Source organism: Diplotaxodon limnothrissa, linkage group LG10, assembly GCF_057381915.1.
Source record: "Diplotaxodon limnothrissa isolate DT_005_m linkage group LG10, D_limnothrissa_male_GT1.1, whole genome shotgun sequence".
In the NCBI taxonomy this organism is placed as follows: Eukaryota; Metazoa; Chordata; class Actinopteri; order Cichliformes; family Cichlidae; genus Diplotaxodon; species Diplotaxodon limnothrissa.
Window position 1 is genome coordinate 13403927 of NC_140605.1, and position 25771 is coordinate 13429697.

Below are 25771 nucleotides of genomic sequence, written 5' to 3' on the forward strand. Positions count from 1 at the left end.
TTGGCTGGTCATTGTTCAGAACATCCATGGAATGAGCACACGCAGATCTGCAGCGCTTAAGTGAACGGTGCTGCCAGCGAGACCAGGTACTGTGGTTTTTATTTACTTTAAACATTCAGTATTTTATGTTATGTGGATTATAAGACATAAACTGCTACTTACAAGAAGTGTTTTCTGACAATTTGTCATGTTAAAGGAACCTATTAAACTTAAGATTTTGCAACCGCATCTGACTAATCTGCATCTGCATTGTTATTTTTTTGCTCATTTTATTACAGATATTTCGTCTGATGTGAAATTTTTTCAACAAAACGATCAACCTGTCCTCAAAAACTTCTTCAGAAAGCTTGCCTGTGAGATGTTAGAGCCAAATGTATTCATGCGTGTTTAAACCAGAAGTTTCATTCTGCTAGTGCATGTATATTTGTGCCTGTTGATGCATGTAACACGCACGGTGAGTCTGTGACTTGGCAGCGCCGGCAGAGGCGGTGCATGTTGTATCAGTGGTGTCTCTGTGCCGCCGCTGCTGCTGCTGTGCTCATGGCTAAGAGGAGGGCTGCAGGTAGCTGCTGCTGCTGCCCCAGAGCGCCCATGAAAGAGGACAATGCTCGTTTTTGCCTGCTGGCCGGACTCATCCTGCTCTACTTATTGTGCGGAGCTGCCATCTTCTCAGCCTTGGAACACCCATTTGAGCTCCGCGCACGCCTCCTGTGGAAACAGCAGCTGGACAACTTCACCAGGAGATACAGGGTCAACCTGGGCGCCCTGCACACTCTGCTGAGGCAGTATGAGGAGGCAAACGGAGCTGGCATCAGGGTGGACGCATTAAGGCCACGCTGGGACTTTTCTGGAGCTTTCTACTTTGTGGGCACAGTGGTCTCCACTATTGGTAAGTCTCCACTTAACTTTTTTTCCAGATTTTTCTTCAGTTTTGGAATGTTGCTCACGGCTGTGATCATTTATTTAACCTTGTATTTTGTGTTTTCTCTCTAAGGTTTTGGCATGACCACACCAGCAACCATAGCAGGAAAAATATTCCTAATCTTCTATGGTCTCATTGGCTGTGCTGCCACTATCCTCTTTTTTAACCTCTTCCTGGAGAGGATCATCACCATGTTAGCTTACATCATGCGCTGGTGTCATGAGCGTCGGCTGAGGTGTGCTGGAGTTGGGGTGGTGTCGAGCAGGGAGGAGTCATCTGGTGAAGAGGACAGTCTGGAAGGATGGAAGCCATCCGTCTATTACGTGATGCTGATCTTAGGGATAGCATCTGTTGTGATTGCTTGCAGTGCCTCCACTCTGTACAGCTCCATGGAGAACTGGAGCTACGTGGACTCTCTGTACTTTTGCTTCGTGGCCTTCAGCACCATTGGCTTCGGGGACCTGGTGAGCAGCCAGAGGCAGCAGTACGAATCTCAGGAGGCCTACCGGTTTGGAAACTGCCTTTTCATCTTAATGGGGGTTTGTTGCATCTACTCACTTTTCAACGTCATTTCTATCGTCATCAAGCAGACTCTCAACTGGATCCTGGGAAAGCTGGTCTGCTCAGGGAAGCATCAGCTCTGTTCCTGCTCCACCCCTGGCTGCTGGTGGCTCTGCTGCCCCTGTCTCCACAACAAAAATCACAAACAGAGGCGTCAACTGCGTCAACTGGCACACTTTAGGCCAAAACGCATCAAACGCAACGCCGTGCAGCCCATCTCATCCCACCACCGCTACACAGACGGCTCGGTTGAGACTGTGTGCGACAGCGAGACGGATGCGGGCGCGTTGGCTGAAGTACAAGTGGGGCGTCGTTTGTCAGGGGAGATGATCTCAGTGAATGAGTTCATGGTGTCCAACAAGGTGTCTCTGGCACTGCTGCAGAAACAGCTGAGTGAAACAGCTCACCAGGGCCCGCGGCAGAGCTACAGCCATCAGAATGGTTTCTCTGGTGGTGTGGGAGCACTGGGGATTATGAATAATCGCTTACAGGAAACCAGTGTGGATAGATAGCATCATAACAACACCTCAATTGTTCTTTGGGTTCTCTATATTTAAGCCTTACATTTCCTTAGGATTGTTTTTTTATTATGAGTAATTTGTTCTGTATTAAAAAATATCCAAGAATAGAATATTCTGAAAAGCAGACTGTAGACAGCAAATAATTGTTCATACGCTGTTTGGTGAGGTGAAAGAGGAAGTTAAAGGACAAATATGTGTTAAAGACTTCAGCATCATTTGAAGAGGGGTTTGATGTCCTGAAGTGACTGACTCACAGAAACGCAATCAGATGAGAGAAGCTTTGAAGGAGCACTTAAAGAGGACTGCTGATTTAAGGACACTGCACATGTCCCCCTCCCTGAGCTCCTCAGAAGACAACGTTGTACATAAGGTGGTTAGTGAACGTAGAAACCAAAATATCTCCTCTTAGATAACTAGCTGCATATATAAAACAGTTCAAATATGATTTGTATTTAAACAGAGCTTCTCAAACAAACTGCAGGAGCTCAGAAGCACCAAGAAAGACATTTTTCAATTGGACGTCATTGAAATTCAGAGTAATCATGAAAGAGATCCAGGGTTTTCAATTGAGATCTAATGAAACATGACTCTTAGAGGACGTCCTTATGTCAACGAGGGCTTTGCAGATAGTCACAGGATCACGTCAGCAGAGCAGAGAGAAAGATTTAGGTAACTAGATGAAATCCTTTACTATGCAACAAAAGCCGTTTGTAATTCATTCATTTATAAGGAGGGTTTTTGTGAGTAGATGATGAGTGTGAGGTTAAAAACTTCCATAGAAATCATAATCACCCATTTTCGGCAGTCGCCGCTCATACTTTGTCTTCACTGTGTTCAAAATGAATTATTTAAGAAACGAGCACAGCAAGTCATCAGACAAATATTCTTTATTTAGATTTAAAACAATAGTGACACTTAATGTAATTTCCTTAATGTAACACAGAAAATGACTCGCTGACGTAATGTTACAATGCAGTAAGCAGTAAAATAACTCATCCAGAAACTGACCCACTCTGGTGCTGTTTGTTTTGTCAGCTGTAAAAAAGGGGAATAAGGCATCAGTTCATGGAGAAAATCCCATTTCATGTAAACTTTACCTTTGAATGTGTTTAGAAATAATATATGTTTAGAAAGAATTGCAAATTGTGTACATGCTGAACGCATTCATGTAAATTTAGACAGTAATCACAGCGGGATGCATTTTAGGGGGGAGACTTTTAGTTCCATTTGTAAGGTATTTCAAATTTGACATATTTTGTTCTTGTTTTTGAAAATGTAAAACACTTTGTCAAAAACGTTTTTAGATCCCGTGACATGAATTGTGAGTAGTCAGATATCTAATGAGTTTATTTGCCTTTCACTCACAGCAACGAGGGAAAAAGATTGTGCGCATCCCCACGAGCTGTCTCATGAACTACTAGCATTTCCTGTCACAACAAATGGACACATGTTAGCTGCATGCTAGGTTTTATTTAATGGTGACAATGTTTCCTGAAGAGGAAAGGTAAACCTGTTCATTCTTTAATACGCACACACACATGCACACACACATATGTACAGTCTTAAATCATAATTTTCAAAATGCAACCCTGCATGTACTAATCTTTCTTATTTTATCCAATGAAAACGAACTATGCCACAGTTGGTTGTTATTCAGTTCAATTTGTCATCTGCACTTTCTGTTTATTGAGGTTGAGGTTTGGTTGCTGGGTCAGTGTCTCTGAGTCATTTTTACAAAATATCTTTCTTGTATAAATATAAAGTATCAGGCTTTACTAGATCTGTTTTTGCATTTTTTTTGTCATGACAAGATGGTGCTGCTAACAAACACCATTGTCTTGTTGTGAAACTGCACACATGAAAAAAAAAAACAGGTTTAATATTCACATTTATTACAGTCCCTTTCCTTTGAGGAACTTTGGAGACAAAATCTAAATCCCTTGGCCTTCTCAAGAGCCTCCCAGACCCTGAACAGACAGACAGATAAAGTAACAAAGAGTGAGCTCACTGTGTAATAACAATGTCTTTTTACTTGTATTGTTAGGTCCATTAGTTGTTTTTTTGCCTTTCTACATCATGACAGTGGATATTTACATCAACCAATCAAGATATAATTACAGTGCAGCCTTTCAGCTTTAATTCAAGGGGTTTATCAAAAAAGTTTGCATTGACTGTGCAGACATGGTTTTACCATAAATGTGCATATGAGGATTGTTTTTATGACTCAGGTAAAAATCCTTTGCTTGGTTGTAGACAGAGAGGCCCCTGACACCAATAAATGCTCTTTCCTCCCTTGAGATGCTCTTCCAAACCTTTACTGCAGTTGCCTTCACTTGCAGCTTGACTGTGGGTCTTTCTGCCATCACTATTGTCTTCAGTCACTTTAGTAAAAGCATGCTCTGTCCCAGTGAGATCAGTTGACTGAATTGGCCATTGAAAAATATTCCTTTTCTGTGCTTTAGGAAACTCTTGGGTTGCCTTTGCACAATGCTTTAGGTCCTTATCTTTTTGCACTGTGAAGTGCTGCCTGATCAGATTTGCAGCATTTGGCTGAACCTGAGCTGAGAGTACAGCTTTGTACTCTCACAGTTCATCCCGCTGCTTCTATCAGCAGTCACATCATCAATAAACACTAATAACCCAGTTCCACTGGCAGCCTTACAGGCCCATGCCATAACACATTTCTTTTTTTTACAGAACCGTGTTTTTTGGGCAAAGTCTAATCCTGCATTCTTGTTTTTGACTGTAACCAGTGGTTTGCACATTATTGTAAATCCTGTTGTAAAGCCTCTTTAATTAAAGCTGAAGAAACATTACAATCATATCTCTACTGTTTGATTTAAAATCCACTGCGTTGGTGCAGAGAGGAAAAACTATCAAAAAAAAAGTCTCATTGTCCAAAAACGTATGGACCTAATTGTAACTGTCACTCACATTTGGTATCATGGGCTTGTGCGCATCACGTTGTTGATAGTAAGCAGAGATAATGCAGTTCCTCCTGTAACACACAGAAGTAACACAATGTAATCACTATTGCATCCAGCAGAACGTGGTTTACATGCACAAATGCACATAGATGCTCATTTGTGTCTTACTTGCTCTGTATGCCTCCACCTGGTGGTAATCCAGGGATGACAGTGGATGCAAGAACTGTGAGGACGGACAGCAGCTCAGGCTCTTCCCCTCTGACACACAGCTCATCATAAATCTCTGATTAAAAAGAAAGATGCATTTTTAGAGAGTTTCCTTCTAATATACACTGGACACTTTAGATTTAGGCAAAAGTCTGTAAAGAGCAGAGTTTTTAGGACTATTTTCAGCTGTGGATCAATACACATCAGGATTTCTAATGAGTATTTACCACACTAGGGTAAATGTGGGACTTACTCAGAATAAATGATAGTGCCCGTGTTCACAAGTAAATAGGTTCATGGCAAGAATCACAGATTTGGTGTTTTGCTTTTGTTTTTTACCCAAGACACGTGATGTCAGAAATCATTTAAATAATTATCTTGGAAAAACAACATTGATTAACAAATCGTTCAAACTTTTTTTTTTGCAAACCATTGAAACACCAAAGAGAATTGAAACATTACACCATGGCAAAAACAGACTCCAGGTTGCTAATATGAAGGTTGTCACTGTCCTTTGCAAAGCATCTTTACCCACACACCTGCCACCTTGGACTCTAGCAGGTCCTCCAGCTCAGCCTCCTGGTGTAATGCCTCTGTTGACAGCTGGGGGGCTCCAGGGAAGCACAGCAAGATGATGCTGATGTTGTCCAAGCTGCCCTGTGGAACAAAACGGCATCAGCAGAGGTGAGTAATGATGGCTGACCTTACAAATGTCAACTCACGAAACATCCCACTTGAGCAGTTTTACAAATAGATCTTTTTTTTTTTTTCACATCAGCGTTTGCACTCCAATGTCACACAGACTCAGGGGAGCTGCAAAATGGAAATGGAGTGCGGAAGAAGGCATGACATTTTGAGGTCATTGTGCACATCCAAGCTGAAGCACTGTAACATAAGCGTGATATGAGGACCCAACAGAGTGCACATGTGGCTCAAGTTTATCTTAATGTGTTTCTGTGCTTGTAATCTGCCAAGTAATTTTAATCCAATATCTACTTTCTTTCGTTACATTCCTGTAACATTCTGTAAAATCTCTGAGCGAGAGTGTCGGTAATTAGGCCTCATGGGAACCCTGAATAATGCGATGTAACCTGTTCCGACACCCCTGCAGTCTATTTTAAGGCTGTCTGATAGTCTGTTGTACCATGAACAGCAGCGGCAGTCTCAGTGAGACTAAACCAAAGCTTAAGCTGAGGTCAGTCTTGCTTTTTAAATTTTTAACTTTTGCCATTTCAGCCAAAGATCCTGTTCATTTTAAATTGTAGGCTGTAAATGGATTGATACGTATGGCAGAACTTGCTGAAAAGGATCAGGAAAAGCCACATTTAACCACACAGGACTGGCATGACATTTTAAACTAAGAAGAAAACAAGACATTTAACAAAAGGCGCACGTCTTGTATGTGCCTCTGCTCGGGCCTCAGTTGTCATCTCACTCTGCAGCTCCCCTCAGCTCCATGAGAAAGTGACCCTGAGAGCTTACATTAGCACACTCTAAGAAGAACATTACTTATCTATGGATTTAAAAAAAAACTTTTATATTCTAAGCTTCCATATATGGATGTGTTTATTGACTTTGGAGCACCTTTCACAAATATGCTGCATGTGCTATAGAATTAGTGAGGAAGTTCACTTAGTCTGCTTCTGTTTTATCTCGTGTTTTTTCCTAAAACTCAGTGGGTTCTCAGGACCAACATGGGCCAAACTTTAATGGTGACTTCGTGCTTATTTTTGATTTAAAACAGTTTTACCTCAAGATAAGTTTTTAGTTGCAGAGATGAACATTTATGTAGTAGGAAAATATTTCCACGTGTGACTCTGCACCCTTTACAACCTCAGAACTTTTAAAGGGTTATCTTTAAAAGAGGAAGCAGAGCCCATTACCTTATATCAAAATGAATATCCAGTCCATTATGTCTTTGTTTAAAAACACAGTCAGTCTTGTAGTAGATTACTTTACTTGATTAGAAGCCATAAAATTCAAAGCTGATTAAAAATTATGTAACTCAGCTTGAAACTGAAATTGTGTTTTTAATCAGTTGAAAGGATTTGTTATTCAGACTACTGAACAGCAACACAAGTGCATGCAGTAAGTATGTGTAACAGTGCTGACCTTATAGAGGCAGAGGTCAATGACCTGAGTGCAGACGTCCCTCAGGTCGGTGCAGACACGCAGCCGGTTGTGGATGAAGGCGCACAGCTCCTCGTTGCTGATGGTGTCCCACACGCCATCACAGGCGAGCACCAGGAATTCATCTGCCGGCGAGCGCTCCACCACACACACTTCTGGCTCAGGTGAAACCATCTGCTGGCTCGGGGTCCGGTTCTCTGCCCCCTTGTAGCCGAAGTCTCCCAGAGCGCGTGACACTGCCAAGGAGCCGTTGATCCGTTGGAGGGACACGGAGCCACCCGCGCTCTCAATACGTTCTTTCTCCAGAGGGCTGTAAGGTTTGTGGTCCTCAGTGGAGAAGCAGACCTGCCCAGACCGGCACAGCATGGCCCTTGAGTCACCGCAGTTGGCAAAGTAGATGTAATATGGCGAAATGAGAGTGGCCACCACAGTGGTGCCGCCCCTCTCCCAGCCCTCTCGACGGGCCACAGAGTGCAGGTGCTTGTCTGTCTGGAGGAAGCCCTCTTCGATGGCCCCTTTCACTTTTGGCGGGTCATCTTCTGGTCCTATTCCATCTGTGAGCACAAACAGTATTTTCTGAACCCAGCAGCTATAGCAGTCATCATATTGATGACTAATAACAAAGGAAAATCACCAGCCTGTTTAAAATTCTGAATATCTCATAAAATAATATCCTTATAAGATAACACCCACACACACACCCACACACACACACACACACACACTGTCAGGTGTCACTGAACAGATCTCTCACCCGTAGCCAGGATGTGACCCAGAAGGTGTTGGGAGCAGTACTGAGCCACCGTGCTGCCTGCATGGCCATCGAACACTGCAAAGAAGCTCCAGTCAGCTAGCTCTCCACCCAGCTGTGGCACACAGTTGTGGAAGTCCTCCATGTTGGCCCTCCAGCCCTGCATACTTCCTAGGGCATAGGTGAGGCCCCAGCGGGCGCAGCCCTCCTCTGTGAGCTTGTCCAGGACTGGCCGGTCTAGGTAGGGGCTGGGGATGACCTCCTCCTTCTCCCCCTCCCCTTGCTGCTCTCCTTCTGCTGTTCCTCCACGGCCCCCTTTGAAGAAAGAGCTGACCCTCTTTTCTGTTTCTTTCACCAGCTGGCGCACAAACGCAGGCATCTCTACACTGCCCTTCCTGGCTGTCCTCATGGCTTTTATGCACAGGTGTTGTGAAGGGAATCTTGTCTTGTCCCTGCCCCGGTGTTGCTGGCCGGGATGGAGGGCTGAGCTATAGGCCTGATGTGGGGCCTGTGCAGTGTCTGCGTAGCCCTGCTGCTCCAGGGCTCAGAGCATGGCTGCCTGAGCTGATGGATGTTGTGTGTGCTGGCTGCTTACCCCCCTCTTGCTGCTCATCTCTTTCTTCTCCTCTCCCTCTCTGGAGACCTCACTGATCAGCGCTTTCACCTCCGATCATCCTTCCGCTCCTGCTTGTTTGGCCTCTTCTCTGTGCTGCTGAGATTTCACCTTCTCCCTCGCTTTTTCATAGCTCTTCCCTCTTTCACCAGCTTCTCCCTTGCCTTGTTATTTTCCCTGCCCGTGCTGTGATTGGCTGGCTATTTGTGCGCACCAATCATTGCCTGGCTTGCTTTGCCACTGTCATGTTTGCGCTCACTCTCACTCACCATCCTCCTGTCTGCAGCTCTCTGCCCCTCCCACATCTTTCCTAATCTCAACCTTTGATCGGTCGGGATTATAGGCTTGTGGATTACAGTACTGTCGGACACGCAGCACAAAGTGTGAGATGGTTTGAAGAAGACACACAGAGGTTGGAGGTTGATCCTGTTAAACTGATCGTATATTGTCCTTATCTTTTTGTTTATTAAACACAATAATAGTACATACACTTCAAACCACAGGTGTTTTTTCCTGAAATCAAAGCTGCGTTCATTCTTTAGGCGGGAGATAGACTGTATTTTTTTGCAATATCTGCTCAGTAATGAAATGTTTATTTTATTACTTATTTTTTCTGATGTTATTTAGAAACTGAAACTGTTTAAACTTTTAAAATTCCTGCGTTTTATAATCACAGAGGCAGAAATATGCGTGTCTTCGCCATTTAAACTGCAATTTTTATTTTCATGATTAATCACCATAACAGGACTTACAGCTGTTTTTGTTTGGCCCCGTTCCCCAAACAACAGCTTACATCTGTGCAGTGAACATCAGTGACATCACCACTGTGTAATTCTCCACATTACTCTGACTTGGGTACAGATATTAGTAAAGCTGCAATCAGACAAGAAGGGAGGATTTTTTTTTAACACCTAATAAGTCATGATGGTGTAAAAACCACTTGTCAAAGTGATACACGCCATAAAAATAAACATCTTAGTTTGTTTTGTCACCACCTGCCAAGAGGAGGCAGAATAGATGTGTTAGATGTTCCTCGGCTTGATCAACAGTTTTTATCTCTCCATCCTTTTTTTCACGCTAATGTCAGATTTTCACTGCAGAGATCTCGTTTTCATGAACAACATTGCCATTGTGCTTGCACTCATAGGGGATCGTCGGATCATTAGGGTTTTTGCTTTGATGCTGTTGGGTCTTTACTTTACAGTATAAAGCACCTTGAGGTGACTGCTGTTGTGGTTTGGAGTTATATTATATAAATAAATCTGAATTGAATGTATGATCAGTGTAGAATCACCAGTTAATCTAACATACATGCCCTTATTCTGCTTACATGGCTCTCTAGAGTAACTGTCGAGAGCCATACAAGCACAGGAAGAACATCCTAATGCAACTCAGAAGGGTCCAGCAAGAATCCTTTTGATATGAAGCCACAGTGCTAGGATAGGACACGTCAGTATAGCCCTCTACAACCATAAATGTAGAAGAGCATACAAAAAAAAGTACATACTTTTATTTTCATATGTGTATTAGACACTATTAATTAGCAATATATCAGTTGTTGAATAACAGTTATATAACACCCTTAATTCGTACTAAATACCGTACAGCAAACACATCATGGCTTTTTAAAATACAAATGTTAGTACAGCTCCCTTTTATAGTATACATCTGAGCCTGTGCTTTTCTAACATGGATTTCCTCTTTTATAAGGTTGTTCTTATGTTATCTTTAGAGCTTTAAAGGTGTGAGTGAAAGTGTTAAATATACAGATGGCGAGGCGAGTTTGGCTCCGTGTTTTGGTCTGACACACAGAAGGTGTCATGAGGGATATTTGTGCAGAGTGAATAATAAATCTATAGAGAAACTCATCTTTCTTGCTTATCTGTAAAACGTGGCAAGTGACTGCAGTGACTGTATGTATTCAGCTTGATGTCAGTGCTGTAGCACGCAGCTTTTGGCATTAGCTTCCTGCTAAAATTAGTTGTTTTCTTATCAGTTTGGATTGATGATCATTTTACGTAAAAAAAAACTGTCATGGTCTGTCGTGCATGGAAAGGCCTCTGTGTGCAAATCAGCCACCAACTGGTTGAGGAAGCATTAGCCTCTACAAGCTGTGGGGCATGTACATGCTCAAGTCTCAAGTTCCCAATTTGAGTGTGTGTGAATCCAATACAGGATAAAATTAGGCCAGCCGGGCCTTATATTGCTGACAGAGCTGGGGTGGCCAAAAAAAGCCTGGAGTGCAAGCCAACGGTGGAAGCACAAGAAAGAGAGGAGAGCAAGCAGGACCGCCGCTGAAATGGCCACCAAACGTAAGGAAATCAATATTGACAGCTTTAAGTAAAGTGAAGGAGAGCAGACGGGGTCAGAGTGCAGCTGTCAGGTGGAGAAGAAGGGAATTTATTTACTTTCCCTCTGCTGTGCAGGTGTGAATGCAGGCAGGATGGCAAGTTAAACACTGAATCCAGTGTGTCTTTCATTTGGTCGACAGATGGGCTGAATGGGATTGAGCTAAATGAGAGCCCACTGCTGACTGAATGTAGTTTGTTTTATTTGTAAAGGCTTAAATTGTTATAGGAGATAAGAAATGCTGTCTTGTCAGGGCTGTTTTACTTCTGATAACACATAACTCCAGTTATTCGGATAAGAATGAGAGGGCGTACTTGTGCCCAGCTTTGAAGTGACTTCACTGGTGTGACAGCATTAATGTTTCTGTTTTTATAAATGAATAAGAATACATCTACTTTTATAATTCTCAGGAAACCCAACTATGAAAACCAGCAATACTCTGCTGCTTTTAAATAATCTGTTTTAATCATAAAATGATCTTAAATTTGTGCTGCAGTTAGGATGCTCGTGTAATGTTGGTGGGTAAGGATCTAGTGTCTAATCTAAGGATTTATGATTTACTTTCAGACATGTACAGATCCCATTAAAAACAGCATTCATTCAGAAAGATTTTCTCCTTTAATAAAGGAGCATGGCATGGCATGAAACGAGGTGAGGGTGTCCTTCATTTTCTGTAAAATTGTTTTGTCATTTGTCTTCGTTACCCTTTTCTCTTTCTTATCCACACTTTAAATAACAATGTGTCCATTTTTCAAACACCCGCTGGCTGTGGTCGTTGTGGTAGAGAGAATTTTAGATGACTTTTATGAGACCATGTGAAAAAGTCTCAGTCTCTATTTATGGCTCAAAACAGTTCAAATATCCACAGTGGGACTTATCAGAGAGAAAAGGGAGAATATGATACAGCAACTCATAGCATCTGTTTAACTTTAGTTTAAAACATTCACTGTACTAGCAAAAGTAGCACATGGCATCTTTTGTATACCTCATATGTTTTCAAAACCGAATGAATTAATTTTTATTTACACGGCACCAAATCACAACAACAGCCTCAGGGCGCTTTATATTGTAAGGTAACCCTAATGTAACCCTGCAGTAATACCAAGAAAACAGGGAAAACCCCAACAATCATATAGCCCCGGTGAGCAAGCGCTTTGACAACAGTGGGAAGCAAAAAACTCCCTTTTAACAAGAAGAAACCTCCAGCAGAACCAGGCTCAGGGAGGGGCAGCGATCTGCTGCGACTGGAGGAAGACAGGACAAAACACACGCTGTGGAAGAGAGCCAGAGATTAACAATAAGTAATGATTAAATGCAGAGAGATGTATAAACAAAAAGAGAGTAAGAATTGTGATTGAAGGAGAAATACTCAATGCATCATGGGAATCCGCCAGCAGACTACACCTACTGCAGCATAACTACGGGAGGATTCAGGTTCACCTGATCCAGCACTGACTATGTGCTTTAGCAAAAAGGAAAGTTTTAAGCCCAATCTTAAAAGTGGAGATGGCGTCTGTCTCTCTGTCTACTTCTAAATACTGTAGGAACCACAAGTAAGCACACAGTCTGAGAGCTAATGGGGTGATACGGCCTGATTATTCAAGATCTTGTATTTCATTTTTATTTCATTTCAATTTTATTTATATAGCGCCAAATCGCAACAACAGTCGCCTCAAGGCGCTTTATATTGTACAGTAGATCATACAATAATAGATACAGAGAGAAACCCAACAATCATATGACCCCCTATGAGCAAGCACTTTGGCGACAGTGGGAAGGAAAAACTCCCTTTTAACAGGAAGAAACCTCCGGCAGAACCAGGCTCAGGGAGGGGCGGCCATCTGCTGCGACCGGTTGGGGTGAGAGAAGGAAGACAGGATAAAAGACATGCTGTGGAAGAGAGACAGAGGTTAATAACAGATATGATTCAATGCAGAGAGGTCTGTTAATACATAGTGAGTGAGAAAGGTGACTGGAAAGGAAAAACTCAATGCATCATGGGAATCCCCTGGCAGCCTACGTCTATTGCAGCATAACTAAGGGAGGATCCAGGGTCACCTGGTCCAGCCTTAACTATATGCTTTAGCAAAAAGGAAAGTTTTAAGCCTAATCTTGAAAATAGAGATAGTGTCTGTCTCCCGAATCCAAACTGGAAGCTGGTTCCACAGAAGAGGGGCCTGAAAACTGAAGGCTCTCCCTCCCATTCTACTTTTAAATACTCTAGGAACAACAAGTAGGCCTGCAGTGTGAGAGCGAAGTGCTCTAATAGGGTGATATGGTACTACAAGGTCCTTAAGATAAGATGGGGCCTGATTATTTAAGACCTTGTATGTGAGGAGCAGGATTTTGAATTCAATTCTGGATTCAACAGGAAGCCAATGAAGGGAAGCCAAAACAGGAGAAATATGCTCTCTCTTTCTAGTCCCTGTCAGGACTCTTGCTGCAGCATTTTGGATTAGCTGAAGGCTTTTCAGTGAGTTTTTTGGACATCCTGATAATAATGAATTACAGTAGTCCAGCCTGGAAGTAATAAATGCATGAACTAGTTTTTCAGCATCACTCTGAGACAGGATATTTCTAATTTTAGAGATGTTGCACAAATGGAAGAACGCAGTCTTACATATTTGTTTAATATATGCATTGAAGGACATGTGTTGGTCAAAAATGACTCCAAGGTTCCTCACAGCGTTACTGGAGGCCAAGGTAATGCCATCCAGAGTAAGAATCTGGTTAGATACCATATGTATAAGATTTTCTGGGCCGAGTACAATAACCTCAGTTTTATCTGAATTAAGAAGCAGAAAGTTAGCGGCCATCCAGGTCTTTATGTCTTTAAGACATTCCTGCAGTTTAACTAATTGGTGTGTGTTATCTGGCTTCATGGACAGATAGAGCTGGGTGTCATCTGCATAGCAGTGAAAATGTATGCTATGTCTTCTAATGATGCTGCCTAGGGGAAGCATGTATAATGTAAACAGAATTGGTCCTAGCACTGAACCCTGTGGAACACCATAATTGACCTTAGTGTGTGAAGAGGACTCTCCACTTACATGCACAAATTGGAGTCTAATAGATAGATATGATACAAACAACTGCAGTGCAGTACCTGTAATACCTACAGCATGTTCTAATCGCTCTAATAGGATATTATGGTCGACAGTATCGAATGCTGCACTAAGGTCTAGCAGGACAAGCACAGAGATGAGTCCACTGTCAGAGGCCATAAGAAGATCATTTGTAACCTTCACTAAAGCTGTTTCTGTGCTGTGATGAGCTCTGAAACCTGACTGACATTCTTCAAATAATGTTAATGTTAATGTTAAAGGAATGGTTAGCTTAACAGTGCTCTGACTTTTTGTCAGTCAGGCTACACTAATGAAGAGAAACCTAGGGCTGTTCTTACGTTCTTCAATCAGTGATGAACAGTAAGGTTTTCTAGCTTTACGAAGGGCTTTTTTTTTTTTTTTTTTTTTTTTACAAAGCAGCAGTATTTCTCCAGACTAAATGACAATCTTCTAAATTACTGAGATCCTATTTACTCTCCAGCTTTGGAGTTATCTGCTTTAAGGTGCATATTTGATTTGAGAGTTATAGTAGGAGGTCTTTTTCAAGAGGAGCTACAATATCCAGAGTCCTACACAGTGAAGAAGTAAAATTATCAACAACATAACTGACCTCTGTGGGATTAAAATAAGTAGAGATAGATAAGTTCTTTTCCTGGGTTTTCAGTACTTTCCTCATTTTGAACTACTTACTGCCTCGTTGCTAGTTTTATCTCCACTCCAGTTTTATCGACTTCTCTACACCCTTCTGTCATGTTACCACTCTTGGTAACCCTGCTTCACAGTCAGGTCATGAAGTATAAGAAACATTAGCCTGTATCTAATTTAAGCTTAACAACTTCCCATTTCAGTTGCATATTCACTCAGATATACCGCGCTCTCTGTGCATCACTCATTTAAGATGATGTCTTGTGCTTAATTGCTTTGCAGTTGTGGATCTGGTGTACTGGCGCCACATGTGGAGGACTGGTGTGGTGTTTACAGGGCTGGTAATCGGTCTGGCCAGCTTGTTCCAGCTTAGTGCCGTGACTGTGGTCTCCAACGTCTTTCTGGGTGTCATGTGCATCACCTTCTCCCTCCGTTTTTATTATAAGCTCCTGGAGCTCCTGCGCTGGAACCCCGGGGTTCACCCCTTTCAGTGAGTCCATCAGTGTTCACACACAGGTTTTTCTTTTCCAGCTAAATATGCTGCTCCTCTGCTTTCTGGAAGCATGTTGAACTTTCTCACAAATGTGTTATCCTGTGCTTAGGTCATGTCTGGATTACGACAGCTCTCTGACAAATAAGGAGACGGTGATGCTGGTGGAGGAGACGGTGCTGCTGATCGCATTTGCTGTCACAGAAATCAAACGGCTCATTTTCATTGAAAACATATTTGACTCTATTAAGGTATGAGTGTGATGGTAAAGCAATAGTATAGATGTCACAAAGCCAAGATTAAAAGACTTTTAGACTTTGGTGCCACCTGGTGGCAGCTACACACCACACACGCTCGTGTGGGGCTCTGAGCAGCTGTACTGTTTTAATCCAGGCTATATTGCTTAAAAGCAGCTAAAAATTAAACAGAGCCACCATGCAGTGTTCATTTTCTCATGGGATCAAGACTACATTCAGCAGCTTTAAATCTCAGCGAGACATTTATTAAAGCAGCATCATTCACAAATCAAATTACAGTTAATAAACTAAACTATTAAACTGTTCAGTAATCTTTTTCTGTGCTCTTTCTCTCAGTTTGTTGTGCTTCTGTATCTGCTGACCTATGTTGGCATCCAAACTAATGGACTGACCCTGGTAATAAGTGGTAAGTTGCACCCGCTGTATACTTATGCTTTGTGCTAACACACGTATCTAATTTCCTCCATGTCTCTTTCCTCCACCTACATATATTAAGCTCCCAGCACCTTCAAATGTATCTTCCTCTTTGTAAGACTCATGAGTGATCTATCATCTCAGTAGTTAAAGTGTGACTGGGTTTAGGCAGAAAAAAGCACTTTGCACATGACGGTTAAGATTTAAGGAATAACTTTTACTGCAAACCTCAAGTTCCTTTTGAAGTCATGCCTCCATCAGTCGCCTCAGATGACTGGTTTGCACCAATTATTTAAGTAGGAGAATGTTTTCATTAGAACCAATTAGATTATTTTTGTGCAATGCTAAAGTGACATAAAGCCCAGGAGGTAGAGTGGGTCATCTACTGATTGGAAGGTTGGTAGATTGATCCTTGGCTCCTCAACACTGCATATTAAAGCATGCTTGAGCATGATACTGAGCCCTGAGCTGCCTCTGATGCATCTACTGAAGTGTGTGTGTGTGAATGTTAGACAAAGCTCTCAAAAACAAAGATTGAAAGTGGAGCCTAAATGTATGTGTGAATGGATGAATGTGGCTGGTAGTAGAAAGTGTTTAGAGTGCTCAGCTAGAGTGCTCTAAAAGTAGCAGTCCAGTCATTTACATGAATAATTTGTCTGTCCAGCTGTGATCGCTGTTTTCTCCCTTCCTTTGCTGTACAAAAAGCAGCAGGTGAGTTTATTTTATGTTAAAAAAAATTTCAATGAAAATGATTCAGCAAAGTTGATTAATAGTTAAAACCAAACAAAACAGAAACATATCTTAGTAAAAATCGCATGTAATTCTATGTAAGATGCAGAAATTGCTGGTTTGCACTGACCTTTGTGATATTTTGGTGACAGGTGCGGATAAGAAGGATTGCTAGAGCCGTCAGAGCTTTTCTAAAGAGAGTCAAAAGCCTGTAAGTGAGCTACCCATTTATGTGATATTGTTTTCTGTTCTTGGTCATGTCATGCTAGCAAAATTGTGGCTTTTTCTTCGGTGCTGGTATTTTCTTCATTGTGATGCCCCCGTTTTGTTGTAGGTTCTCCAGTGTGTACGATTCGGTGAGGCCCCCTCCAGCCCCTGCACCAAAACCTGCAATTTCAGCTGTGAATGTGCCCAAACAGAAAGCCAAGTCAAAGTAACTGTGTTGGTCACGTATTGAAAACACCCAGCATTTGGGATTTGGGGAAAGACTGGAAGGGCACATCCTCTGGGGGGCGGCTGGAGGGGCTGCTCGTTTCCACTTCTCCACCATGATGTTTGTTTATGGGAGCAAGATATAATTGATCCTGACAGCTTAAACAAAGCTGCCATTCACTGAAGGAGGGAGAGGATGAGGAGGTGTATGAGGAGGGGAATTTTAGTTACTGTGATGCTCTCTGTGGGCAGCGTCTAATAGAACCAGTTCACACAGTCATACTCTTCGAGTGGGCTATGGATGGCACAGAACATCACAGCTTTTTTTTTTCTTTAATAACAAGTGTATTTTTACATAACTAGTCCGCTGTGTTCCTGTCAAACTGTGGAAGTATTTATAATGAAGCCCTGCAGCATTATTGCTGCCTTTATTATGAAGCATCATTCATTGTTAGCTTCATAGAATAAAAAGACATGAACATCGCCTGCTATTAATCAGCATTAATAGTGCTGCACTTGCTAAGTCGAGGAAAAAGCTTGGTAAGCAGCCAGCCCCACAACCTTTAAAAGACTTACATGAGAAATAATGAGAGTGTTCTCCTTTAATCTTAGTGCTAATCACTTTTAATTAGAAACAAACAGTGACCTCATATTTGTGGGGAAAGCAGTTTGCTAATAAAAAAAGTACAACTCTTAACAAGTGGGAGGAATATTGACTCTTGTAGTAAATGCAGTTCATTTTGATTGATCAAAACACAAAAAGGCACTTTCTAGATAACATCTTAGACTGTATACAAAAGATAGACATAGCAACCATGAAATCACCCAATGTTTTTAAAAAAAAATTGCCATGTTTTTTTAAACCACACGACATGAGTGTGGGACGGTTTTCGTTGTGTAACTGGGTGACACCACACTCTCCCTGGCTAATGACTTGTCAATCAAATGGTAAAGCATTCCTTGCTTTATTGTCCTTCTGTCCTTCTGTGATTCGCTGTGCATATAAATATGAGTACAGCGCTGTGTAGAGTAATTTAGTATTATGGCTGTATTCACTAATCTTCCATTGTTTTGAGTTACGACTTGCTAAGCCATCACTAACTAGCTAATCAATTATCACATGTCCATAACTGCAGGAACCAGATGCTTAAACTGCTTTCAGGGAACATTTGAGGAAGCCATTAAATCAGTTATAGTCAAATTTGGTGCAGTTTCAGGAATTTCATGGAATTATCAGCACTGATGGCAAAATAGTGGACTTTAATTTCATTCTTTCCCCCCAAAATAATGAATATATCCCCACAGCATTACAGTTTGTGAAGTATAAAACATGCTTTTTACACTTTTACCACTTATCTAGAAGTAGTTGCTACCACATGCTGTAAACATAGAAATTAGGTGACTTTGTACAAACATGAGCACAGAAAACAACATGACATGTGGGCGAATGGGAAAGAAGAGTTTGGGTGAACTCTTTCGTTATTGTAGCAACCAGCTGCCAAGCCTGAGCCAGTAGTCAGCAGTGTCGTTTAAGCCTCTAACGCTCCGTGTTTTAGACCATAAAAAAGAAGCTGCTGCTCATACTAATGTGTCTTAATGAGCGTGTAAAACTCATGTTGGATAGTTATGCTTTTATTTACCAACAATATTCTGTCGATTTATTTTCAAAAGTCTTATTTTTAGAAAGAGTATTTTTTCTAATCTTCAACCATATTTACCCACCTCTGCAGTATACAGAGAACAGTAAAACGTGGATATTCTAAACAAAAACTGTTGATTGCATAAATGATGCATTAGTGCAATATCAGAATTAGTGTAGTATCAGTGGTACTGCGCACTTTGCGTGTGAAATTAGCAGACTTTTTTCTCTTAGTCACTGTAATAACAATCATCAGTATAAACACATGGTCTTAAATAACAGCTGCCTAAAGTCAGGCATCATCTGCTAGCCCATGTTTTAGGTCTACTCTGTATTTGTAATGGATTTTTTTTTATTGTGATGTTCTATTGTAATTTTGCTCCCAAATAAAATCTTGTTTACTACAAATAAAGACGAGTTTCCTCTGTGCCTTCACAAACAGTATCATGCAAAACTCTTGAGCTCAACCCCTCGTTTATTTGTTTAAGTAAGTATACATGAAAATACAGTATATAAGGCAAAAACAGTTTGTACAATTCCATTGAACGTGAAAGTCAATATTTGGTAAAACCAACTTTATTCAGTATCGATCAGTCCAAGAGACCTGTTGCAGCTGATTTTTAGTCCATATGTCAGCATTTTCTCCTTGTTTCCCTTCCTTAAGAATGGCTTTTTGACAGCCTCCCCCCACCCCCCACCCCACTGAGACCATTTCTGATGAGACTTCAGTGAACAGCAGATGGATCAGCTGAAGCAGAGAAAAACTTCTGAAATCAGATCCATTGTTAAATATCACTTTTAAATGAAAAGAAAGTCTGGCTCCTAGGAAGCAAAACATAAAGAAAGGAGGGGTGACTCTTCACTTTTGCACAGTAGTGTTTAATTAATCAATTTTCCTCCACTGCCTAAGCTAACTTCTTTCATAGTGTATATTTCAGCTGGTGTTATAAAGAATGTAACAACACTCAGTGAGACATGACGGCGGGAGCAATCACAGCACCAGGACTCTGATAGAGAAACATCTAAATGGAATTAATGCATCATTTATTCCATCGCTTGTAGTTTTGTGCTGTGAAAACGACGTCTGTGCCAAAGGGTTAGCAGTTTTCCACTTTGTAAACAGGCTCGACGGTAAGACTGCAGCCACCCAAGTTTTAATTCTCTCTGACAAGGAGCAGCCAAGGGTCGCATTATGTATTCAGTGATGCACACGCTCTATCGGGGGTTGCGCTGACCCATTTGTCCACTAGGTGTTACCCTAGGAAAGTCTTCGCAGGAGCCCGTAACACGAGGACTGATCTAAACAAATCACTGATTTCTTTCAAACATCTCCACCCTCACTGTGGTGTCATTACAACGTGAGCTCTGGCTTTCCACAGCACAAACACCACATCATTGACTCACGGTAATAATAAGAGCTTTTCTCTTTGATGTGGGCGTCACAGTAATTGCAATGTGACTGTGACCTTGAGATGATTTTTATTTCCCTTAAAAAAATAAATAAAACCAAACTCTTTTCGTCACTACAAACTCTTTTTCAAATCTTCAAGGACTTCTTCTCTTGTTTCCCCGTGTCGTGACTCAGAGCTTCCATCTCTCAGAGTGTTTACTTTAAAAAGGTCACTGAACACCCTCATCTGGAGCGTTCTGTCTTCACACAGCAATTCAGTAGACTCTTTCTTCTATTCCTATAGCTTTTCAAGTGGTTTTGATATGTTTCCAACTGAGAACACACTTGGCAACAATATGCACTTTTAATACATACGCCAGTCAAAAAAATAGCTCAAAACCATCTAGTCACAGTGGAGGAATGTGAGCACTACAGCATACACGTATCAGCAGGGAATCCCCTCCCCCCTGCCAAATGTTCTAATGGCACTTTAAAAATATTCTTTCTCTGGCTCCTCACAATAATAATCAGACACTGTATATCCTACAGGATTATGAACTATGTAATCTATTTTAGTTTAACAAAAACAATGCAAGCATCTTTCTTCAGTGCACATGAAACCAAAAAACAGTAATCTGTACTGTTGCATATCGTCGTTTCCCTGATTTGTGGTAGGTTAAGTCTCCACAGGATTACAAATCTACATGTTTTGTTCCTAAAAAAAGAACAGCATCATAACATTACAACCGCACATCACAGGGCTGCGATAGAAGTACTTTAATCCCTTTATGTCTGTGTTGCCAGCTAGAATATTTAGTCTCACTGGACCTCACAGTTTGGTCTGGTGATGTGACTGAGAATATGGATTTATGCTCTCCAACAAAGAAAAAAAAGAAAACTTTATTTTTGCAGGCTAACTCTGACATTAATCTAGTCTCTAACCACTTTTACTCATGTATAGGCATATAAACTGATGCAGTTAGTTCTTCTAAAGCACTTCGGTACCCTAAGTAATACACACTGAGAACTTATAACAAAAGGTAATTAAATGAATAGTTGGACCTTTTGTGAAATGCCCTTTTCCCCCTAGTATCTCTAATTTTGTGCTAAGCTAAGCTAACAGATTGCTGGCTATAGCTACATATTTACTGTATAGACAAGAGTGTGTCACCATAGACTGTATATGAAAGATGGATGTAGCTTTTGCGTTGGAGGAGTGTCTTTAGGAGTGCCTTATTTTTGTTTCTAAGAAAAATGAGAGCCACATATGAGGATATTCCTTTAAAATTTCGATCGAACAGTAGCAGTATAATGTCCTCGTAAGTGGATATCAGGCCCTTGTAGAGCAAAATGTAGTATTTTGGTCTAAATAACCCAAAATGTGATGTCCACATATGTGGACGCCAGGGTTAAAAATGCTTTTTAACAGCCAGCAAGAAAGCCTGTGATTTCAAAAGAAATCCGGTTTCATAAAAGTCTATGGGAAAGCAGCTGCTGAGCCCTCAGTGAACACTTATCTGATGAGTTTTTAGGCTCTACTTTTCAATCTATGATGATACTAAATAACGTTGTTTGTGTAAATTTTAGTCCCCATTTGTATGAAAAATAAACGCTTTAATGTGAGCCTACTTTGTGACTGACAGGTTTCTACTGTATGAGCTTGCAGTGTCCCTCAGCTTTATATTCAGATCTGCCTGCAACTGTGAGATTTGGTTTAAAGGAGCTAACATGACAATGTCCACCTTCTTTGTACAGTCTACGGGTGACAGCCAGCGTACAGCAGAAAGGATTTATGTTTTAAGGAGAAAAAAAAGCCTGCATATAGAGAGACACTTTCCTCATACACTACCAACCGCTTCCTTCTGTGGACTGATGGCTCTGTGAATCAGGTGAAGCCTATAAGCTCGCTGCTGCTCAGGCAGAGTGACTGCCGGGTGATTGGTGGACTGCGATTGGAACTGTTCCTCACACGTAGTGTTCACGGTGGTTGATGTACACCTGGTCTGTCCCACTCTGATGACACACCCACTCCAGACGGGAGCGCTGATGGGTGGGGCTTTGGGCTCCCCGCCTTGCTGTGGGTGGGTGCTGCCTCTCCGTGACCGCGTGCCTGTGCTCTGCCCTGCGAGTCTGTATATTAAAAGCAAAAAAAACCAAATCATCACCTAAATCATCTTCTATCATCGTCACCCTTTAGGCCTCTATAATGTGTGAGACTCCAAAAAAGGACAGGGAAATAAAAAAATTAAACTCTCCAACATATTAAATTAATAAAGCCAAAGAGCCTCCTGCTTAATATAAACAGATTATGACATGAGTTAGCTCGTTGTTACTGCTGCTTGTTGTGACTCAGTGCGCTTCATTCAGTGTTAATAATTGTGGTGTAGAGCTGTCATGATTCACATACGTGACTTTCAGCTGGTTGTAAAAAGAAAGTGGGGTTTTACCTGACACAGCCAGGCCACTTGTGATGCGTGGACTCCCAGAGGAACAGCCGGTGCTCTCTCAGAGTAGGGAGGAGGCGGCTTGTGTGTCGGAGGAAGGTCAATCCTTCAGAGGAAGAAAAAGGGGAAGAAGAAATGTCAATGGAGACAAATTTCAGAGTGGAAAAACACTGTACTCGCAAAGAAACAGAATAAAACGATCAGCGATAGATAAAATCGGTACAAAATCAATTTACTGGATCAAATTTGAAGGGCAGCCACTATAACGAGTTCCTTCTGAGGCATATTGATGTTGTTTATGGTATCCTGCGATAAACTTTGAGATGGATTCACAACAGAAGAGGCAGCAAAATCAACTTGATGTGCAGAGCTTTAAAGATGTGAGAATTTTTTTAGGCGGAGACGATGAAAAACAGACGCTCTGTGGAAAACATCGGAGCCTACAGAGGCCCTGAGGTGCAAAACACAACAACACAAAGGCATAAGATTTCAGAAAACATGGCAGAAAACAACAACAACAACAAAAACAAACAAACAAAAATCACAAAATGATGATGCACTTTTTCGCCTTTTGCTGTGGTTGTGTTTGTCTTGTGTGTTTCGTCAAATAGTTTTTATTATTTGCACCTGAGGGCCACCGTACAGATACTGCATGTCTGAAACTTGATGAAATTTTGCCTCTCTTTTTATTTTTAAATGCATCTTGCAAGTCCTGCAGTTTAATAGTCCTAGACAGGGTATTCCTCGAAGCCCTGGAATCCATTATTACAGATGATTAAATGAAGATGGCTCAGTGTACATGACAGCAGGTGTATGAAAGTGACGGACTTCCACGCGGACGAGTAAATTAGAACATTTTCTGACAGCTGTTCCTCTAAACCCCTGCAAGACGCTGAAGTCAGACTCGCTCCCTCGCTGGCTGAAATCCCCCTGCCTGCTAAACTGAAGCCTAAGAACAAACCTCAGCCATTCACAACACAGCGTCATGACAGGCATCGATTTTCTAACACTGTGTGTCACTTAATGCAGAGTCTCTCTTTCATATTTGGGATTCGAAGTGACCGATTACAGTCAGAGCTTCTCATTGACCCGCCGTCTTACTCTCACATCTGCGTGTGATGAAGGAGGTGATGAAGCCTCCTCCTCCCCCTACCCACGCCTTGTTCCACTGGGACTTCCAGCCACGGTCACACTTAAGATGCTAAGTTTGTCGTGGCATTGACCAGCCTGACACACGGGCTACATACATTGAACCTGCACCCAGAGGCTGATGGGTTGTTCGTTATTCAAGCCGCACCTTTGAGGCGCAGTTGGGAGCATGTACACTAGATTTCTTCTGACGACGCAGTCGCTGAAATTAGGATGTAAATGTTTACATGGGAGAATAAAATTGGATTGAGGGAACAAATGACTGAGTGTTCTTATTTAGGACGATGACAGAACACATACTTGTGTCCTGGTAATTAAGATAAGATAAGATAAAACTTCATTAATCCCTCGGGTGGGTTCCTCTGGGAAATTCGGTTTCCAAAAGCACAGCACCGACAGAAGTTACAGAACGTGAGCAGAATATTATATATATACACATCTATAAATACAGAGACATATATAAATAAAATATACGAAAGGGATAAATAGAATAAATAGGAATAAGAATACAAGGGAATTGCACATTTCAAGTATTGAAGTCTATTGCACCGTTGACTATTAATAAAAAGTATTGCACAGTGAAGTGAAGAGGCACTACAGCTTAGTTGTTCCCCCCTCCTTTGTCCTCCTGTTTCCCCTCCCTCTCCCCTCCAGAGAGGCATTAAACAGTCTGATGGCGTGTGGGACAAAGGAGGTTTTTAAGTCTGTTGGTTCTTGTCTTTGGGAGAAGCAACCTGTCACTGAACAGACTCCTCTGGTTGTTTATGGCCGTGTGCAGAGGACGCCCAGCATTGTCCATAATGTCCAGCAGTTTTTTAGTGTCCTTTTCTCTACCACTGTCACCAGAGTGTCCAGCTTCATGCCGACCACAGAGCTAGCTTTCCTGATCAGTTTTTCCAGCCTGGATGAGTCCCTCTTTGCTGTGCTGCTCCCCCAGCACACCACAGCATAGAAAAGTACTCCAGCAACCACCGACTGGTAAAACATCCTCAGGAGCTTCCTGCAGATGTTAAAAGACCTCAGCCTCCTGACGAAGTACAGTCGGCTTTGGGCTTTTTTATACAGGTGCTCTGTGTTGCATGACCAGTCCAGTTTGTTGTCCACCCACAGCCCGAGGTACTTGTTGACCACCTCCACCTCCTCCCCCTCTATCTGAACTGGCAGTGGACCTTCTCTGGACCTCCCGAAGTCCACAACCAGTTCCTTGGTCTTTGAGGTGTTGAGTTGCAGGTGGTTTGTGTGACTCCATGTGACGAAGTTCCTCACCAGACTTCTGTACTCCTCTTCCTGATCATCCCAGATACACCCCATGATGGCTGTGTCATCTGCAAACTTCTGAATGTGGCATAATTCAGAGTTGTAGCAGAAGTCAGAGGTGTACAGGGTGAAGAGAAGAGGGGACAGCACAGTTCCCTGTGGTGCTCCTGTGCTGCTGACCACAGTGTCAAACGTGATGTCCTTCAGCCTGACGTACTGTGGTCTGTCAGTGAGGTAGTCAGAGATTCAAGCGACCAGGCAGGGGTCCACCTCCATCCTGTTCAGTTTTTCATGGAGCATACAGAGCCGGATGGTATTAAAGGCACTGGAAAAGTCAAGAAACAGGATCCTGACCGCGCCTTTTCCCTTGTCCAGGTGTGAGTGGGCTCTATGTAGGAGGTACAGGATGGCATCCTCCACTCCGACATCCGCCTTGTATGTGAACTGTAGTGGGTCCTGGGATGTTGTACCTGTGGTCGGAGGAGGTTGAGGAAGAGCCGCTCTAGAGTCTTCATAAGATGTGACGTCAGTGCCACCGGTCGGAAGTCATTCAGCTCATTGAGCCGGTTCCTTTTGGGGCCTGGGTCGATGCAGGATGTCTTCCATAGGACGGGCACTCTCCCCAGTCACAGACTGAGATTGAAGACTTGTTGTAGCGGCTCTCCAACACACGCCTTTAGCATCCTCGGACACACCTTGTCTGGGCCTGCTGCCTTCCTGGGGCGAAGCTTCCTCAGTTGCCTCCTGACCTGATCCACTGTGACACTGGGAGATGATTGGAAGGAGGGGGGAGGATGTCCTGCTGTTGAGAGAGGGGTTGGAGAAGGGGGGTGTCATAGTGTCAGGAAGGGGGGGGAGCGGAGGTAGGAGAGTGGGGGG

At 42.3% G+C, this 25771-nt stretch overlaps 3 protein-coding genes across 3 annotated transcripts; 2 read left to right on the forward strand and 1 right to left on the reverse strand.

Moving 5' to 3' along the window:
- Positions 1-540: 540 nt before the first annotated feature.
- Positions 541-1995, forward strand: kcnk12l (potassium channel, subfamily K, member 12 like). Its single transcript, XM_085363566.1, has 2 exons — positions 541-889; positions 995-1995. Exons 1-2 carry the CDS (start codon positions 541-543, stop codon positions 1993-1995), a joined length of 1350 nt encoding a protein of 449 aa, XP_085219692.1.
- A 2922-nt stretch (positions 1996-4917) lies between these two features.
- Positions 4918-8437, reverse strand: ppm1nb (protein phosphatase, Mg2+/Mn2+ dependent, 1Nb (putative)). Its single transcript, XM_085363567.1, has 5 exons — positions 8023-8437; positions 7251-7822; positions 5678-5795; positions 5100-5214; positions 4918-5002 (listed from the first exon to the last, which is right to left on the reverse strand). The coding sequence occupies exons 1-5, from the start codon at positions 8426-8428 to the stop codon at positions 4918-4920; spliced, it is 1296 nt and encodes a 431-aa protein (XP_085219693.1). The 5' UTR covers positions 8429-8437.
- A 2416-nt stretch (positions 8438-10853) lies between these two features.
- On the forward strand, positions 10854-19051 carry rtn2b (reticulon 2b). Its single transcript, XM_085363568.1, has 7 exons — positions 10854-10944; positions 14974-15181; positions 15294-15432; positions 15775-15844; positions 16517-16563; positions 16734-16792; positions 16916-19051. Exons 1-7 carry the CDS (start codon positions 10932-10934, stop codon positions 17016-17018), a joined length of 639 nt encoding a protein of 212 aa, XP_085219694.1. The 5' UTR covers positions 10854-10931; the 3' UTR covers positions 17019-19051.
- The last annotated feature ends 6720 nt before the right edge of the window (positions 19052-25771 follow it).

Excerpts from the sequence above, each read along its gene's own strand:
- kcnk12l (XM_085363566.1), top strand. The coding sequence starts at position 541 with ATGGCTAAGAGGAGGGCTGCAGGTAGCTGCTGCTGCTGCCCCAGAGCG. Across the intron at positions 890-994 it reads CACAGTGGTCTCCACTATTG|GTTTTGGCATGACCACACCA; the intron begins GTAAGTCTCCAC and ends TTTCTCTCTAAG.
- rtn2b (XM_085363568.1), top strand. Across the intron at positions 15,433-15,774 it reads ACATATTTGACTCTATTAAG|TTTGTTGTGCTTCTGTATCT; the intron begins GTATGAGTGTGA and ends TCTTTCTCTCAG. Across the intron at positions 16,564-16,733 it reads TGCTGTACAAAAAGCAGCAG|GTGCGGATAAGAAGGATTGC; the intron begins GTGAGTTTATTT and ends TTTTGGTGACAG.
- ppm1nb (XM_085363567.1), bottom strand. The coding sequence starts at position 8,428 with ATGAGGACAGCCAGGAAGGGCAGTGTAGAGATGCCTGCGTTTGTGCGC. Across the intron at positions 7,823-8,022 it reads GGGTCACATCCTGGCTACGG|ATGGAATAGGACCAGAAGAT; the intron begins GTGAGAGATCTG and ends TTGTGCTCACAG. Across the intron at positions 5,215-5,677 it reads GCTAGAGTCCAAGGTGGCAG|AGATTTATGATGAGCTGTGT; the intron begins GTGTGTGGGTAA and ends CTTTTTAATCAG.